We start from the raw sequence: 19,332 nt of genomic DNA, 5'->3' as shown, positions 1-19,332 counted from the left end.
AGTTCATACGAGTTTGGAAAAGGTGTTTTTGTTAGCGGACAAGGTATTTTTGAGTTGGCCGAACAAACGTAAAAATACACTAGAGATAAAATTTTTGTTAATTACAAAAATACGGTGTTCGGTTGGGCGTTACGTGATGACGTAGTTCAAAAACATTGAACCATAAAGATGACTTTTTCTACAACGTGTCGTTAATTTTTATAGTTAAACTTGTGTCACAGTTTTTAACGACTCCTTTTTTTCTTCACAAATGCAATATTTTTGTGTAAGATTGGCTTTAGGTGTTAATTTGCAATTTATGGAAACCCTTTTAAAATTTAGCTACCTCCGCACGGGATGATGTACACAGATTTGATAATCAACAGCGCCCTATTTTGTTGGACAAACGAGAGCTCTGTTGGGATTCCCCCCAAAACGTTTTCGCCATATGATTTGTACACATTTTAACATTGTTTTATTGCAATTTAATACCTGATGACGTAATTAGGCCTGTGTTGTCTTAAAACACTAAGGTTCAACTATCTGTTGAGTTTCAAGGTTCAAATCGATTTCAATCTTGAGTTATGCCGTAGATCAGCTCAAAAGTTGTTTTTTTTTATGAAAAAAACACGAAGTCGAACTTATTCGTTGAGATACAGCGAAAAGCAAATGTCGTTTTTCAACATTGTCGTGACCTAATCAATGACGTCATCATTCCAAAAAAATGGCGGTTTCATCTACTCACTATTGTCTATGTACATAGTAAGTTTTAAGTTTGTACAAGCTTTACTTTTGTTTAAAAGCTCAAAAGTTTTTTTTTTTTTTTATGTAAAATACACGAAGGCGAACTTTGACCCAGGGTAACGACCCGGAAGTTAAGGTCGTACGATTTTTGCGTTAACTTTTCAAATGTTGTCCAAGTCTTTATCTATCCGATACCCAAGTATGATTATCATAGCTCTTATATTCGTTGAGATACAGCGAAAAGCAAATGTCGTTTTTCAACTTTAAAAACCTTGCCATGACGTCATCATTCCCAAAAAGTGGCGGTTTCATCTACTCACTATTGTCTATGTACATAGTAAGTTTAAGTTTGTACAAGCTTTACTTTTGTTTAAAATTGCTGGAGAAGGTTCGCAGGGAAAGAAGAACACGAGGAAAAAAACACAAAAACGGAACAATAACAATAGTTGTTCGGCTGTTGGCCGAACACCTAAAAAAAAAAAAAAAGAAAAACGAACAAAAACAAGAGGTCTTCGGACTTGAGTCCGAACACCTTAATGAAAATCTGGATTGTTTTACTTATTTGTTTGTACTAAAGTTTTCTTTAATCCGGCAGTTTATTTTAGCAAGACCACTCCTAATTGCTTGGGCCTTATACTTTAACCATTCTGTTTTCTTTGAATGTTTTGTATTGTAACATCCATGTCTGTGCATGGAGGTAGAAATAGATTAGTTTACGTAACGTCCTTTCCTACTAGAGAAAGTTTAAAAGGGCTTATATTATTTCAGAGATTTTTTTTCTTCAAAGTATTTAAATCAGAATAACTTGGATAGTTGTTTTAACTAATAATCAAAACAATTGATGATTATGCTAAGTTCAAGAAGTAATAGATATTGTAATACTGACGTGAATTCCGTGGGCCCAAAACGCCCTTCACCCGGGGGGAGTGGTCGATCGATGTAACGTCTCGACTCTTCTCGGTGTTTAACCAAAACATGACCAATGTTCTTCATTTTGTACTGTTGTTTTCTTACATAATTAAAAGTCCCATGAATCACTGAAGTAGGTGGCCATCTCAGCGAAACTTCGTCTTCAATTACACATTGACCACTAAGCCATCAGAAGGGTAACATTTGAACAATTTGACGCCGAAGATTGAGAGGAAATCGTTTTCGCAGCGTTCTGCATAAATAGAGCTATACAGCTCTAAATAATAGAGCTATATAGCTCTATGCATATCACGCTATGGCACAGAGTACAATAAACTTGGCAGCATGCCACCAAATGAATGATGCCTAATACACTACACGTGTACGACACACGTGTTACGCACAACCAATGGGGAAATTTCGTAGTTCTTTATACATGAAATTATGAATTTTCAAACTCGATTTTGAACCAGAAGACGAGATCAAAATGGGATCATGTCTGCGAGGCATTTACGGAGTTTTTAACGAACTTTCCGATGACTAGATGATTGTAACAACCCATCATGTAGATCAAAGGTTATGATTTTTTGAAATAATAAACTTTGAAAATTCATAACTCAAGAATTGATGACGTCATCGTGACGTAACTCAAACGGTTTCTTCTCCTGATAAATATATAACTATGTGTGAAGTTAGAAGTTCATACAGGTTTGGGAAGTGTGCTTTTGTTAGAGGGCAAGGGACGGAGATGTATTTTTGAAGAAAAATATACAATTGCAAACTTTGACCTTCCGGTACGAACGGAAGGAGGGGTCATACGATTTTGACGTTAACTTTTCAAATGTAGTCCCAGTCTTGATCTATCAGATGCGTAATTATGAATATCATAACTGTAAAATTCGAAGACATATAGCGAAAAGCAAATGGTCACTTTTTGAACCTAAAAACCTTGTAATTCGACACCTGATGACGTCATCATGACGAAACTACAACGGTTTCATCTACTAATGAATATCTAACTATGTGTGAAGTTTCAAGTTTATGTGACTTTAGCAAGTATGTCTTTGTTAGCGGACAAAAACCACGGAGAAGAAGACGAAGTAAAAAAAAAAAAAAAAAAAAACCCGAACAAAAACAAGAGGTCTTCGGACTCGAGTCCGAACACCTAACTAGACTCAAGTTTTTGTCATAACAAAAACAAGGTGTTCGGCTTCCGGGAGTACAAAAATACACCCTGGTGGACAATTATCAAAGGAAAAACCCATGAAAATAGGCCTTTTCAAAGCATTTTACATGCACTTCCGGTTTAGAAAGGTCAAAAGGTCAAGAGAAGGTCACCAACATATCCATTTTTGTGAAGTACGTAAACCCCTTTCATATGATGTATAGATTGTCAAAATAGCTTTTGTGGTTGAGGACATAGGAACTTATGAATGATGACGACTGGAGAAGAGACTAACTAAACGAAAGGGAAATGTTTATTGAAAACGCCTTGAAAACAGACTATAAACGAAGCTGATATAATATTTTAAAAAAGAAGTAAAAAAAAAAAAAACAAAAAACAAAAACAAACAAACAACAACATCAACAACTGGTTTAGCAGGTTTCCCATCAACGTACTGACCGGGCCCGATGTTGCTTAACTTCATTGATCGGACGAGAACCGGTGTGATCAACGCAGTACGGTAGTAGTCAAAACAAAAAATGTATTTTTGACGAAAATACACAAAAAATCTGATTTGAACCAGAAGACAAGGTAAAAATGGGGTCATGTCTGCGAGGCCTTTACGGAGTTTTTAACGACCTTTCCGATTATGTATCGATTGTAAGAATCCATCACGTGGATCAAAAATAATGATTTTTTGAAATAATAAACTTTGAATTTTTAAAACTCAAGAATGGATGACGTCATCATGACCTAACTAACACATTATTCCACTCCTAATGCATATCTAACTATGTGCGAAGTTTCAAGTTCATACGAGTTTGGGAAGTGTGCTTTTGTTCGAGGACAAGGGACGAAGAGAAATGAAGATGAAAATCTGGATTGTTTTATTTATTTGTTTGTACTAAAGTTTTCTTTAATCCGGCAGTTTATTTTAGCAAGACCACTCCTAATTGCTTGGGCCCCATACTTTAACCATTCTGTTTTCTTTGAATGTTTTGTATTGTAACATCCATGTCTGTGCATGGAGGTAGAAATAGATTAGTTTACGTAACGTCCTTTCCTACTAGAGAAAGTTTAAAAGGGCTTATGTTATTCCAGAGATGTTTCTTTCTTCAAACTATTTAACTCAGAATAACTTGGATAGTTGTTTTAACAAATAATCAAAACAATTGATGATTATGCTAAGTTCAAAAAGTAATAGATATTGTAATACTGACGTGAATTCCGTGGGCCCAAAACGCCCTTCACCTGGGGGGAGTGGTCGATCGATGTAACGTCTCTATTCTTCTCGGTGTTTAACCAAAACATGACCAATGTTCGTCATTTTGTACTGTTGTTTTCTCACATAATTAAAAGTCCCATGAATCACTGAAGTAGGTGGCCATCTCAGCGAAACTTCGTCTTCAATTCCACATTGACCACTAAGCCATCAGAGGGGTAACATTTGAACAATTTGACGCCGAAGATTGAGAGGAAATCGTTTTCGCAGCGTTCTGCATAAATAGAGCTATACAGCTCTAAATAATAGAGCTATATAGCTCTATGCATATCACGCTATGGCACAGAGTACGATAAACTTGGCAGCATGCCACCAAATAAATGATGCCTAATACACTACACGTGTACGACACACGTGTTACGCACAACCAATGGGGAAATTTCGTAGTTCTTTATACATGAAATTATGAATTTTCAAACTCAATTTTGAACCAGAAGACGAGATCAAAATGGGATCATGTCTGCGAGGCATTTACGGAGTTTTTAACGAACTTTCCGATGATGTGTCGATTGTAACAACCCATCATGTAGATCAAAAGTTATGATTTTTGAAATAATAAACTTTGAAAATTCATAACTCAAGAATTGATGACGTCATCGTGACGTAACTCAAACGGTTTCTTCTCCTGATAAATATATAACTATGTGTGAAGTTAGAAGTTCATACAGGTTTGGAAAGTGTGCTTTTGTTAGAGGGCAAGGGACGGAGATGTATTTTTGAAGAAAAATATACAACTGCAAACTTTGACCTTCCGGTACGAACGGAAGGAGGGGTCAGACGATTTTGACGTTAACTTTTCAAATGTAGTCCCAGTCTTGATCTATCAGATGCGTAATTATGAATATCATAACTGTAAAATTCGAAGACATATAGCAAAAAGCAAATGGTCACTTTTTGAACCTAAAAACCTTGTAATTCGACACCTGATGACGTCATCATGACGAAACTAAAACGGTTTCATCTACTAATAAATATCTAACTATGTGTGAAGTTTCAAGTTTATGTGAGTTTAGCAAGTATGTCTTTGTTAGCGGACAAAAACCACGGAGAAGAAGACGAAGTAAAACTAGAAATTGAGTTTGTGTACAAACTCAGGGTGTTCGGGTGAATGGTCAAATGAGGTCACGTTGTGTACAACATTTGTAGAACATTACAAGAGGTTTCATGTAGTGAAAGAATCTTGTATGTAGCATTTGAGGTTCTCAAGATATGAATTTTCTAGTGTTTAACGTGTTTCTGAGCATAATGACGTCATCAATGACGTCATCATTCCAAAAAAGTTGCGGGTTCATCTACTCATGAAGGTTCATGTTTATGATAAGTTTCAAGTTCATAGTAGTTTAACATTTTGTTCAAAATCGCACGAAGAAAGATGAGGCGAATCCCAGCGTAGTGGAATTTGAATTACGCGCGCCTTCAACGGAGTCTGCATGTGTATACACAACCCGTAATGCCCACAGCCACGCAGTGCTGTTTTGTCGTAGAGCATGGATACAATGTAGGCCTACATGAACTACACGCACACACACCCACACACCCACAATACAATAGTAGCATTCACATACATGAATGGCGATACTATCTGGTTTCTACGCGTAATGATTGGAGGTCAACACAAACGCGCGCTTTTACGACCAGAAGGCAAAATTCAACTGGCATTATGTTTGTGCAAAAGTTTGAGCAGGATAACTGATCTTCAAAGTGATATTCAAATTTTGCGAATATGATATATAGTTCTTGAGATATGAACTTTTGAAATTTTGAACTTCCGGTTTCAACCGGAAGTAAAAGTCACATGAGGTCAAGTTGTGCACGACATTTGTAGCTAATTACAAGACCTTTTATATGCACCAAATATCTTGTGTGTGGCATTTGTAGTTCTCAAGATATGAACTCTCCAATTTTTAGCGTTTTTTTGAACGTAATGACGTCATCAATGACGTCATCATTCTAAAAATGTTGCTGTTTCGTCTACTCATTAAGATCAATATATATGGTAAGTTTCAGGTTCATACAAGCTTTAGTTTTTGCGAAAATCGCGCGAGAACGTTCGAGGAGAAGAACACGCAGAACTAGAAATTGATAGTTTGTGTACAAACTCAGGGTGTTCGGGTGAATGGTCAAATGAGGTCACGTTGTGTACAACATTTGTGGAACATTACAAGAGGTTTCATGTAGTGAAAGAATCTTGTACGTAGCGTTTGTGGTTCTCAAGATATGAATTTTTCAATTATTTACCGTTTATTTAACTTTATGACGTCATCGATGATGTCATCATTCCAAAAAAAGTTTGGTTTCGTCTGCACACTAAGGTTTATGTTCATGGTAAGTTTCAAGTTCATACAAGCGTTAGTTTTGTTCAACAAGTTCATAGTAGTTTAACATTTTGTTCAAAATCGCACGAAGAAAGATGAGGCGAATCCCAGCGTAGTGGAATTTGAATTACGCGCGCCTTCAACGGAGTCTGCATGTGTATACACAACCCGTAATGCCCACAGCCACGCAGTGCTGTTTTGTCGTAGAGCATGGATACAATGTAGGCCTACATGAACTACACGCACACACACCCACACACCCACAATACAATAGTAGCATTCACATACATGAATGGCGATACTATCTGGTTTCTACGCGTAATGAATGGAGGTCAACACAAACGCGCGCTTTTACGACCAGAAGGCAAAATTCAACTGGCATTATGTTTGTGCAAAAGTTTGAGCAGGATAACTGATCTTCAAACTGATATTCAAATTTTGCAAATATGATATATAGTTCTTGAGATATGAACTTTTGAAATTTTGAACTTCCGGTTTCAACCGGAAGTAAAAGTCACATGAGGTCACGTTGTGCACGACTTTTGTAGCTAATTACAAGACCTTTTATATGCACCAAATATCTTGTGTGTGGCATTTGTAGTTCTCAAGATATGAACTCTCCAATTTTTAGCGTTTTTTTGAACGTAATGACGTCATCAATGACGTCATCATTCCAAAAATGTTGCTGTTTCGTCTACTCATTAAGATCAATATATATGGTAAGTTTCAGGTTCATACAAGCTTTAGTTTTTGCGAAAATCGCGCGAGAACGTTCGAGGAGAAGAACACGCAGAAAAAAAAAAAAAACTAGAAATTGAGAGTTTGTGTACAAACTCAGGGTGTTCGGGTGAATGGTCAAATGAGGTCACGTTGTGTACAACATTTGTAGAACATTACAAGAGGTTTCATGTAGTGAAAGAATCTTGTACGTAGCGTTTGTGGTTCTCAAGATATGAATTTTTCAATTATTTACCGTTTATTTAACGTAATGACGTCATCGATGATGTCATCATTCCAAAAAAGTTGCGGGTTCATCTACTCATGAAGGTTCATGTTTATGATAAGTTTCAAGTTCATAGTAGTTTAACATTTTGTTCAAAATCGCACGAAGAAAGATGAGGCGAATCCCAGCGTAGTGGAATTTGAATTACGCGCGCCTTCAACGGAGTCTGCATGTGTATACACAACCCGTAATGCCCACAGCCACGCAGTGCTGTTTTGTCGTAGAGCATGGATACAATGTAGGCCTACATGAACTACACGCACACACACCCACACACCCACAATACAATAGTAGCATTCACATACATGAATGGCGATACTATCTGGTTTCTACGCGTAATGAATGGAGGTCAACACAAACGCGCGCTTTTACGACCAGAAGGCAAAATTCAACTGGCATTATGTTTGTGCAAAAGTTTGAGCAGGATAACTGATCTTCAAACTGATATTCAAATTTTGCGAATATGATATAATTATAGTTCTTGAGATATGAACTTTTGAAATTTTGAACTTCCGATTTCAACCGGAAGTAAAAGTCACATGAGGTCACGTTGTGCACAACTTTTGTAGCTAATTACAAGACCTTTTATATGCACCAAATATCTTGTGTGTGGCATTTGTAGTTCTCAAGATATGAACTCTCCAATTTTTAGCGTTTTTTTGAACGTAATGACGTCATCAATGACGTCATCATTCCAAAAATGTTGCTGTTTCGTCTACTCATTAAGATCAATATATATGGTAAGTTTCAGGTTCATACAAGCTTTAGTTTTTGCGAAAATCGCGCGAGAACGTTCGAGGAGAAGAACACGCAGAAACTAGAAATTGAGAGTTTGTGTACAAACTCAGGGTGTTCGGGTGAATGGTCAAATGAGGTCACGTTGTGTACAACATTTGTAGAACATTACAAGAGGTTTCATGTAGTGAAAGAATCTTGTACGTAGCATTTGAGGTTCTCAAGATATGAATTTTCTAGTGTTTAATGTGTTTCTGAGCATAATGACGTCATCAATGACGTCATCATTCCAAAAAAGTTGCGGGTTCATCTACTCATGAAGGTTCATGTTTATGATAAGTTTCAAGTTCATAGCAGTTTAACATTTTGTTCAAAATCGCACGAAGAAAGATGAGGCGAATCCCAGCGTAGTGGAATTTGAATTACGCGCGCCTTCAACGGAGTCTGCATGTGTATACACAACCCGTAATGCCCACAGCCACGCAGTGCTGTTTTGTCGTAGAGCATGGATACAATGTAGGCCTACATGAACTACACGCACACACACCCACACACCCACAATACAATAGTAGCATTCACATACATGAATGGCGATACTATCTGGTTTCTACGCGTAATGAATGGAGGTCAACACAAACGCGCGCTTTTACGACCAGAAGGCAAAATTCAACTGGCATTATGTTTGTGCAAAAGTTTGAGCAGGATAACTGATCTTCAAACTGATATTCAAATTTTGCGAATATGATATATAGTTCTTGAGATATGAACTTTTGAAATTTTGAACTTCCTGTTTCAACCGGAAGTAAAAGTCACATGAGGTCACGTTGTGCACGACTTTTGTTAGCTAATTACAAGACCTTTTATATGCACCAAATATCTTGTGTGTGGCATTTGTAGTTCTCAAGATATGAACTCTCCAATTTTTAGCGTTTTTTTGAACGTAATGACGTCATCAATGACGTCATCATTCCAAAAATGTTGCTGTTTCGTCTACTCATTAAGATCAATATATATGGTAAGTTTCAGGTTCATACAAGCTTTAGTTTTTGCGAAAATCGCGCGAGAACGTTCGAGGAGAAGAACACGCAGAAAAAAAAAAACTAGAAATTGAGAGTTTGTGTACAAACTCAGGGTGTTCGGGTGAATGGTCAAATGAGGTCACGTTGTTTACAACATTTGTAGAACATTACAAGAGGTTTCATGTAGTGAAAGAATCTTGTACGTAGCGTTTGTGGTTCTCAAGATATGAATTTTCAATTATTTACCGTTTATTTAACGTAATGACGTCATCAATGACGTCATCATTCCAAAAAAGTTGCGGGTTCATCTACTCATGAAGGTTCATGTTTATGATAAGTTTCAAGTTCATAGTAGTTTAACATTTTGTTCAAAATCGCACGAAGAAAGATGAGGCGAATCCCAGCGTAGTGGAATTTGAATTACGCGCGCCTTCAACGGAGTCTGCATGTGTATACACAACCCGTAATGCCCACAGCCACGCAGTGCTGTTTTGTCGTAGAGCATGGATACAATGTAGGCCTACATGAACTACACGCACACACACCCACACACCCACAATACAATAGTAGCATTTACATACATGAATGGCGATACTATCTGGTTTCTACGCGTAATGAATGGAGGTCAACACAAACGCGCGCTTTTACGACCAGAAGGCAAAATTCAACTGGCATTATGTTTGTGCAAAAGTTTGAGCAGGATAACTGATCTTCAAACTGATATTCAAATTTTGCGAATATGATATATAGTTCTTGAGATATGAACTTTTGAAATTTTGAACTTCCGGTTTCAACCGGAAGTAAAAGTCACATGAGGTCACGTTGTGCACGACTTTTGTAGCTAATTACAAGACCTTTTATATGCACCAAATATCTTGTGTGTGGCATTTGTAGTTCTCAAGATATGAACTCTCCAATTTTTAGCGTTTTTTTGAACGTAATGACGTCATCAATGACGTCATCATTCCAAAAATGTTGCTGTTTCGTCTACTCATTAAGATCAATATATATGGTAAGTTTCAGGTTCATACAAGCTTTAGTTTTTGCGAAAATCGCGCGAGAACGTTCGAGGAGAAGAACACGCAGAAACTAGAAATTGAGAGTTTGTGTACAAACTCAGGGTGTTCGGGTGAATGGTCAAATGAGGTCACGTTGTGTACAACATTTGTAGAACATTACAAGAGGTTTCATGTAGTGAAAGAATCTTGTACGTAGCGTTTGTGGTTCTCAAGATATGAATTTTTCAATTATTTACCGTTTATTTAACGTAATGACGTCATCGATGACGTCATCATTCCAAAAAAGTTGCGGGTTCATCTACTCATGAAGGTTCATGTTTATGATAAGTTTCAAGTTCATAGTAGTTTAACATTTTGTTCAAAATCGCACGAAGAAAGATGAGGCGAATCCCAGCGTAGTGGAATTTGAATTACGCGCGCCTTCAACGGAGTCTGCATGTGTATACACAACCCGTAATGCCCACAGCCACGCAGTGCTGTTTTGTCGTAGAGCATGGATACAATGTAGGCCTACATGAACTACACGCACACACACCCACACACCCACAATACAATAGTAGCATTCACATACATGAATGGCGATACTATCTGGTTTCTACGCGTAATGAATGGAGGTCAACACAAACGCGCGCTTTTACGACCAGAAGGCAAAATTCAACTGGCATTATGTTTGTGCAAAAGTTTGAGCAGGATAACTGATCTTCAAACTGATATTCAAATTTTGCGAATATGATATATAGTTCTTGAGATATGAACTTTTGAAATTTTGAACTTCCTGTTTCAACCGGAAGTAAAAGTCACATGAGGTCACGTTGTGCACGACTTTTGTAGCTTATTACAAGACCTTTTATATGCACCAAATATCTTGTGTGTGGCATTTGTAGTTCTCAAGATATGAACTCTCCAATTTTTAGCGTTTTTTTGAACGTAATGACGTCATCAATGACGTCATCATTCCAAAAATGTTGCTGTTTCGTCTACTCATTAAGATCAATATATATGGTAAGTTTCAGGTTCATACAAGCTTTAGTTTTTGCGAAAATCGCGCGAGAACGTTCGAGGAGAAGAACACGCAGAAAAAAAAAAAAAAACTAGAAATTGAGAGTTTGTGTACAAACTCAGGGTGTTCGGGTGAATGGTCAAATGAGGTCACATTGTGTACAACATTTGTAGAACATTACAAGAGGTTTCATGTAGTGAAAGAATCTTGTACGTAGCGTTTGTGGTTCTCAAGATATGAATTTTTCAATTATTTACCGTTTATTTAACGTAATGACGTCATCGATGATGTCATCATTCCCAAAAAAGTTTTGGTTTCGTCTGCACACTAAGGTTTATGTTCATGGTAAGTTTCAACTTCATACAAGCGTTAGTTTTGTTCAACAAGTTCATAGTAGTTTAACATTTTGTTCAAAATCGCACGAAGAAAGATGAGGCGAATCCCAGCGTAGTGGAATTTGAATTACGCGCGCCTTCAACGGAGTCTGCATGTGTATACACAACCCGTAATGCCCACAGCCACGCAGTGCTGTTTTGTCGTAGAGCATGGATACAATGTAGGCCTACATGAACTACACGCACACACACCCACACACCCACAATACAATAGTAGCATTCACATACATGAATGGCGATACTATCTGGTTTCTACGCGTAATGAATGGAGGTCAACACAAACGCGCGCTTTTACGACCAGAAGGCAAACTTCAACTGGCATTATGTTTGTGCAAAAGTTTGAGCAGGATAACTGATCTTCAAACTGATATTCAAATTTTGCGAATATGATATATAGTTCTTGAGATATGAACTTTTGAAATTTTGAACTTCCGGTTTCAACCGGAAGTAAAAGTCACATGAGGTCACGTTGTGCACGACTTTTGTAGCTAATTACAAGATCTTTTATATGCACCAAATATCTTGTGTGTGGCATTTGTAGTTCTCAAGATATGAACTCTCCAATTTTTAGCGTTTTTTTGAACGTAATGACGTCATCAATGACGTCATCATTCCAAAAATGTTGCTGTTTCGTCTACTCATTAAGATCAATATATATGGTAAGTTTCAGGTTCATACAAGCTTTAGTTTTTGCGAAAATCGCGCGAGAACGTTCGAGGAGAAGAACACGAAGAAAAAACTAGAAATTGAGAGTTTGTGTACAAACTCAGGGTGTTCGGGTGAATGGTCAAATGAGGTCACGTTGTGTACAACATTTGTAGAACATTACAAGAGGTTTCATGAAGTGAAAGAATCTTGTACGTAGCGTTTGTGGTTCTCAAGATATGAATTTTTCAATTATTTACCGTTTATTTAACGTAATGACGTCATCAATGACGTCATCATTCCAAAAAAGTTGCGGGTTCATCTACTCATGAAGGTTCATGTTTATGATAAGTTTCAAGTTCATAGTAGTTTAACATTTTGTTCAAAATCGCATGAAAAAGATGAGGCGAATCCCAGCGTAGTGGAATTTGAATTACGCGCGCCTTCAACGGAGTCTGCATGTGTATACACAACCCGTAATGCCCACAGCCACGCAGTGCTGTTTTGTCGTAGAGCATGGATACAATGTAGGCCTACATAAACTACACGCACACACACCCACACACCCACAATACAATAGTAGCATTCACATACATGAATGGCGATACTATCTGGTTTCTACGCGTAATGAATAGAGGTCAACACAAACGCGCGCTTTTACGACCAGAAGGCAAAATTCAACTGGCATTATGTTTGTGCAAAAGTTTGAGCAGGATAACTGATCTTCAAACTGATATTCAAATTTTGCGAATATGATATATAGATCTTGAGATATGAACTTTTGAAATTTTGAACTTCCGGTTTCAACCGGAAGTAAAAGTCACATGAGGTCACGTTGTGCACGACTTTTGTAGCTAATTACAAGACCTTTTATATGCACCAAATATCTTGTGTGTGGCATTTGTAGTTCTCAAGATATGAACTCTTCAATTTTTAGCGTTTTTTTGAACGTAATGACGTCATCAATGACGTCATCATTCCAAAAATGTTGCTGTTTCGTCTACTCATTAAGATCAATATATATGGTAAGTTTCAGGTTCATACAAGCTTTAGTTTTTGCGAAAATCGCGCGAGAACGTTCGAGGAGAAGAACACGAAGAAAAACTAGAAATTGAGAGTTTGTGTACAAACTCAGGGTGTTCGGGTGAATGGTCAAATGAGGTCACGTTGTGTACAACATTTGTAGAACATTACAAGAGGTTTCATGTAGTGAAAGAATCTTGTACGTAGCGTTTGTGGTTCTCAAGATATGAATTTTTCAATTATTTACCGTTTATTTAACTTAATGACGTCATCGATGATGTCATCATTCCAAAAAAAGTTTTGGTTTCGTCTGCACACTAAGGTTTATGTTCATGGTAAGTTTCAAGTTCATACAAGCGTTAGTTTTGTTCAACAAGTTCATAGTAGTTTAACATTTTGTTCAAAATCGCACGAAGAAAGATGAGGCGAATCCCAGCGTAGTGGAATTTGAATTACGCGCGCCTTCAACGGAGTCTGCATGTGTAACACAACCCGTAATGCCCACAGCCATGCAGTGCTGTTTTGTCGTAGAGCATGGATACAATGTAGGCCTACATGAACTACACGCACACACACCCACACACCCACAATACAATAGTAGCATTCACATACATGAATGGCGATACTATCTGGTTTCTACGCGTAATGAATGGAGGTCAACACAAACGCGCACTTTTACGACCAGAAGGCAAAATTCAACTGGCATTATGTTTGTGCAAAAGTTTGAGCAGGATAACTGATCTTCAAACTGATATTCAAATTTTGCGAATATGATATATAGTTCTTGAGATATGAACTTTTGAAATTTTGAACTTCCTGTTTCAACCGGAAGTAAAAGTCACATGAGGTCACGTTGTGCACGACTTTTGTAGCTAATTACAAGACCTTTTATATGCACCAAATATCTTGTGTGTGGCATTTGTAGTTCTCAAGATATGAACTCTCCAATTTTTAGCGTTTTTTTGAACGTAATGACGTCATCAATGACGTCATCATTCCAAAAATGTTGCTGTTTCGTCTACTCATTAAGATCAATATATATGGTAAGTTTCAGGTTCATACAAGCTTTAGTTTTTGCGAAAATCGCGCGAGAACGTTCGAGGAGAAGAACACGCAGAAAAAAAAAAAAAAAAAACTAGAAATTGAGAGTTTGTGTACAAACTCAGGGTGTTCGGGTGAATGGTCAAATGAGGTCACGTTGTGTACAACATTTGTAGAACATTACAAGAGGTTTCATGTAGTGAAAGAATCTTGTACGTAGCGTTTGTGGTTCTCAAGATATGAATTTTTCAATTATTTACCGTTTATTTAACGTAATGACGTCATCGATGACGTCATCATTCCAAAAAAGTTGCGGGTTCATCTACTCATGAAGGTTCATGTTTATGATAAGTTTCAAGTTCATAGTAGTTTAACATTTTGTTCAAAATCGCACGAAGAAAGATGAGGCGAATCCCAGCGTAGTGGAATTTGAATTACGCGCGCCTTCAACGGAGTCTGCATGTGTATACACAACCCGTAATGCCCACAGCCACGCAGTGCTGTTTTGTCGTAGAGCATGGATACAATGTAGGCCTACATGAACTACACGCACACACACCCACACACCCACAATACAATAGTAGCATTCACATACATGAATGGCGATACTATCTGGTTTCTACGCGTAATGAATGGAGGTCAACACAAACGCGCGCTTTTACGACCAGAAGGCAAAATTCAACTGGCATTATGTTTGTGCAAAAGTTTGAGCAGGATAACTGATCTTCAAACTGATATTCAAATTTTGCGAATATGATATATAGTTCTTGAGATATGAACTTTTGAAATTTTGAACTTCCGATTTCAACCGGAAGTAAAAGTCACATGAGGTCACGTTGTGCACGACTTTTGTAGCTAATTACAAGACCTTTTATATGCACCAAATATCTTGTGTGTGGCATTTGTAGTTCTCAAGATATGAACTCTCCAATTTTTAGCGTTTTTTTGAACGTAATGACGTCATCAATGACGTCATCATTCCAAAAATGTTGCTGTTTCGTCTACTCATTAAGATCAATATATGTGGTAAGTTTCAGGTTCATACAAGCTTTAGTTTTTGCGAAAATCGCGCGAGAACGTTCGAGGAGAAGAACACGCAGAAAAAAAAAAAAAAAAAAAAAAAAAAAAAAAAAAAAAAAAAACAGAACAATAACAATAGTTGTTCGGCTGGTGGCCGAACACCTAAAAAAAAAAACAGAACAATAACAATAGTTGTTCGGCTGGTGGCCGAACACCTAAAAAAAAAAAAAAAAACAGAACAATAACAATAGTTGTTCGGCTGGTGGCCGAACACCTAAAAAAAAAAAAAACTAGAAATTGAGAGTTTGTGTACAAACTCAGGGTGTTCGGGTGAATGGTCAAATGAGGTCACGTTGTGTACAACATTTGTAGAACATTACAAGAGGTTTCATGTAGTGAAAGAATCTTGTACGTAGCGTTTGTGGTTCTCAAGATATGAATTTTTCAATTATTTACCGTTTATTTAACTTAATGACGTCATCGATGATGTCATCATTCCAAAAAAAGTTTTGGTTTCGTCTGCACACTAAGGTTTATGTTCATGGTAAGTTTCAAGTTCATACAAGCGTTAGTTTTGTTCAACAAATTCATACTAGTTTAACATTTTGTTCAAAATCGCACGAAGAAAGATGAGGCGAATCCCAGCGTAGTGGAATTTGAATTACGCGCGCCTTCAACGGAGTCTGCATGTGTATACACAACCCGTAATGCCCACAGCCACGCAGTGCTGTTTTGTCGTAGAGCATGGATACAATGTAGGCCTACATGAACTACACGCACACACACCCACACACCCACAATACAATAGTAGCATTCACATACATGAATGGCGATACTATCTGGTTTCTACGCGTAATGATTGGAGGTCAACACAAACGCGCGCTTTTACGACCAGAAGGCAAAATTCAACTGGCATTATGTTTGTGCAAAAGTTTGAGCAGGATAACTGATCTTCAAACTGATATTCAAATTTTGCGAATATGATATATAGTTCTTGAGATATGAACTTTTGAAATTTTGAACTTCCTGTTTCAACCGGAAGTAAAAGTCACATGAGGTCACGTTGTGCACGACTTTTGTAGCTAATTACAAGACCTTTTATATGCACCAAATATCTTGTGTGTGGCATTTGTAGTTCTCAAGATATGAACTCTCCAATTTTTAGCGTTTTTTTGAACGTAATGACGTCATCAATGACGTCATCATTCCAAAAATGTTGCTGTTTCGTCTACTCATTAAGATCAATATATATGGTAAGTTTCAGGTTCATACAAGCTTTAGTTTTTGCGAAAATCGCGCGAGAACGTTCGAGGAGAAGAACACGCAGAAAAAAAAAAAAAACTAGAAATTGAGAGTTTGTGTACAAACTCAGGGTGTTCGGGTGAATGGTCAAATGAGGTCACGTTGTGTACAACATTTGTAGAACATTACAAGAGGTTTCATGTAGTGAAAGAATCTTGTACGTAGCGTTTGTGGTTCTCAAGATATGAATTTTTCAATTATTTACCGTTTATTTAACTTAATGACGTCATCGATGATGTCATCATTCCAAAAAAAAGTTTTGGTTTCGTCTGCACACTAAGGTTTATGTTCATGGTAAGTTTCAAGTTCATACAAGCGTTAGTTTTGTTCAACAAGTTCATAGTAGTTTAACATTTTGTTCAAAATCGCACGAAGAAAGATGAGGCGAATCCCAGCGTAGTGGAATTTGAATTACGCGCGCCTTCAACGGAGTCTGCATGTGTATACACAACCCGTAATGCCCACAGCCACGCAGTGCTGTTTTGTCGTAGAGCATGGATACAATGTAGGCCTACATGAACTACACGCACACACACCCACACACCCACAATACAATAGTAGCATTCACATACATGAATGGCGATACTATCTGGTTTCTACGCGTAATGAATGGAGGTCAACACAAACGCGCGCTTTTACGACCAGAAGGCAAAATTCAACTGGCATTATGTTTGTGCAAAAGTTTGAGCAGGATAACTGATCTTCAAACTGATATTCAAATTTTGCGAATATGATATATAGTTCTTGAGATATGAACTTTTGAAATTTTGAACTTCCTGTTTCAACCGGAAGTAAAAGTCACATGAGGTCACGTTGTGCACGACTTTTGTAGCTAATTACAAGACCTTTTATATGCACCAAATATCTTGTGTGTGGCATTTGTAGTTCTCAAGATATGAACTCTCCAATTTTTAGCGTTTTTTTGAACGTAATGACGTCATCAATGACGTAATCATTCCAAAAATGTTGCTGTTTCGTCTACTCATTAAGATCAATATATATGGTAAGTTTCAGGTTCATACAAGCTTTAGTTTTTGCGAAAATCGCGCGAGAACGTTCGAGGAGAAGAACACGCAGAAAAAAAAAAAAAAAAAACAGAACAATAACAATAGTTGTTCGGCTGGTGGCCGAACACCTAAAAAAAAAAAAAACAGAACAATAACAATAGTTGTTCGGCTGGTGGCCGAACACCTAAAAAAAAAAAAAAAAAAAAACAGAACAATAACAATAGTTGTTCGGCTGGTGGCCGAACACCTAAAAAAAAAAAAAAACAGAACAATAACAATAGTTGTTCGGCTGGTGGCCGAACACCTAAAAAACAGAACAATAACAATAGTTGTTCGGCTGGTGGCCGAACACCTAAAAAAAAAAAAAAAAAAAAAAAACAGAACAATAACAATAGTTGTTCGGCTGGTGGCCGAACACCTAAAAGACCGAACAAAAACAAGAGGTCTTCGGACTCGAGTCCGAACACCTAATTACGGATTTATTCTAAACACATGTCATGACACGGCGACATGCGCGGAAACAAGAGTGGGTTTTCCCGTTATTTTCTCCCGACTCCGATGACCGATTGAGCCTAAATTTTCACAGGTTTCTTATTTTATATATAACTTGTGATACACGAAGTGTGGGATTTGGAAAATACTGGTTACCGAAAGTGTATAATGGCTTGAAAAGATGAGTTTCAAATAACGGTATTAATATTCGTATTCAGTTGTCCAATGTGTCTCTTAAAAGAAAGCACGTCTCACAGAAGCTTCCATTTTGACCTGTATAGCTCTACTTATAAACAATAAAGCAACTACAAGCATGCAGCTGGTACCAAAATTGACATTGGGCTTTAAACAAAAATGCACACACCAAACTGAAAAATTATGATTAAAATGAGTCAGTGTTTCAAGTAGTTTAATATCGAATACTGCACTTACTGCCTTGACCATCCTGAGCTTGCTGCCACCGGCTGCCAAAAAGTACCAATTCTGAAATGAAAGAACATTATTTCAACAAATTTAAACCAGAATATTTTGTTCATCCAGCCTCGGTTTGGTAACATTGATATCAATGGAAGAAATTCAAGATGGCTGCACCGTGACTGGGTGTCACTATGTGCCGTTCTGCGACAGCGGCTAACCTGCAAAATCTTGCTGGATTTGATGTCATTGAGTATTATTTTCTTGCGTGTGAAGTAACTAAAATAAGGCATTTTAAATGCACTACAACAACTATGATCATAAAGAAATACACGTTACCTGGTATGTAGTATTTGACTAAAAAATAATAACAGCTCCGAAGTCCCTCCAGAAAGATTCAGTTGGAAATATTCAATGGTGGGTTTTACAAAACACATGCAGGAAGTCTGTTTTTTTTCGAGAGTTCCTATTATAGTGCAGCAACGTATTGGGCCCGAGTTGTTCTCACTATTTTAATCTTGTGAAGGGGCTGGGCGCTCCACTGATCAATCAGCTCGCGCGCACCCTAAGTTCAAAGCGAGAAGTGACCCTTTACCGTTTCTATTATTATGCAAAATATAATGGGTTTTCGTGCTAGACCTCACTATGAACATGTATTCAATCAAAAGGGCTTCTGTATGGAATTCAGTCTTGTTCGGCCTTTTCTGAAGATTATTGACAATGCACCAATAATTTGAAACGAATACATCTGTCGTTTTATGTGAAGAACAACAATTGGTGCAACTCCAATTATATTAAGAGAAATGTGTACGTCTAAAAAGGC

The 19,332-nt window shown here is 37.4% G+C and overlaps 1 protein-coding gene across 1 annotated transcript in view; it reads right to left on the bottom strand.

The window, feature by feature from the left end:
- The window catches only part of LOC139945173 (alpha-(1,3)-fucosyltransferase 7-like), a 28,308-nt gene extending 9,366 nt beyond the window's left edge, over positions 1–18,942 (bottom strand). The window contains exons 1-2 of the mRNA XM_071942459.1: positions 18,849–18,942; positions 18,528–18,578 (exon numbers count right to left, since the gene is read on the bottom strand). Of these exons, the coding sequence (XP_071798560.1) occupies positions 18,528–18,539 (12 nt within the window). The 5' untranslated portion in view covers positions 18,540–18,578; positions 18,849–18,942. The remainder of the gene's footprint in view (positions 1–18,527; positions 18,579–18,848) is intronic.
- Positions 18,943–19,332: the final 390 nt, after the last annotated feature.

The sequence above is a fragment of the Asterias amurensis genome, chromosome 12, assembly GCF_032118995.1.
Source record: "Asterias amurensis chromosome 12, ASM3211899v1".
In the NCBI taxonomy this organism is placed as follows: domain Eukaryota; kingdom Metazoa; phylum Echinodermata; class Asteroidea; order Forcipulatida; family Asteriidae; genus Asterias; species Asterias amurensis.
Note: the sequence above shows the minus strand (reverse complement) of the source record. Positions and strands in the feature narration are given on the sequence as shown.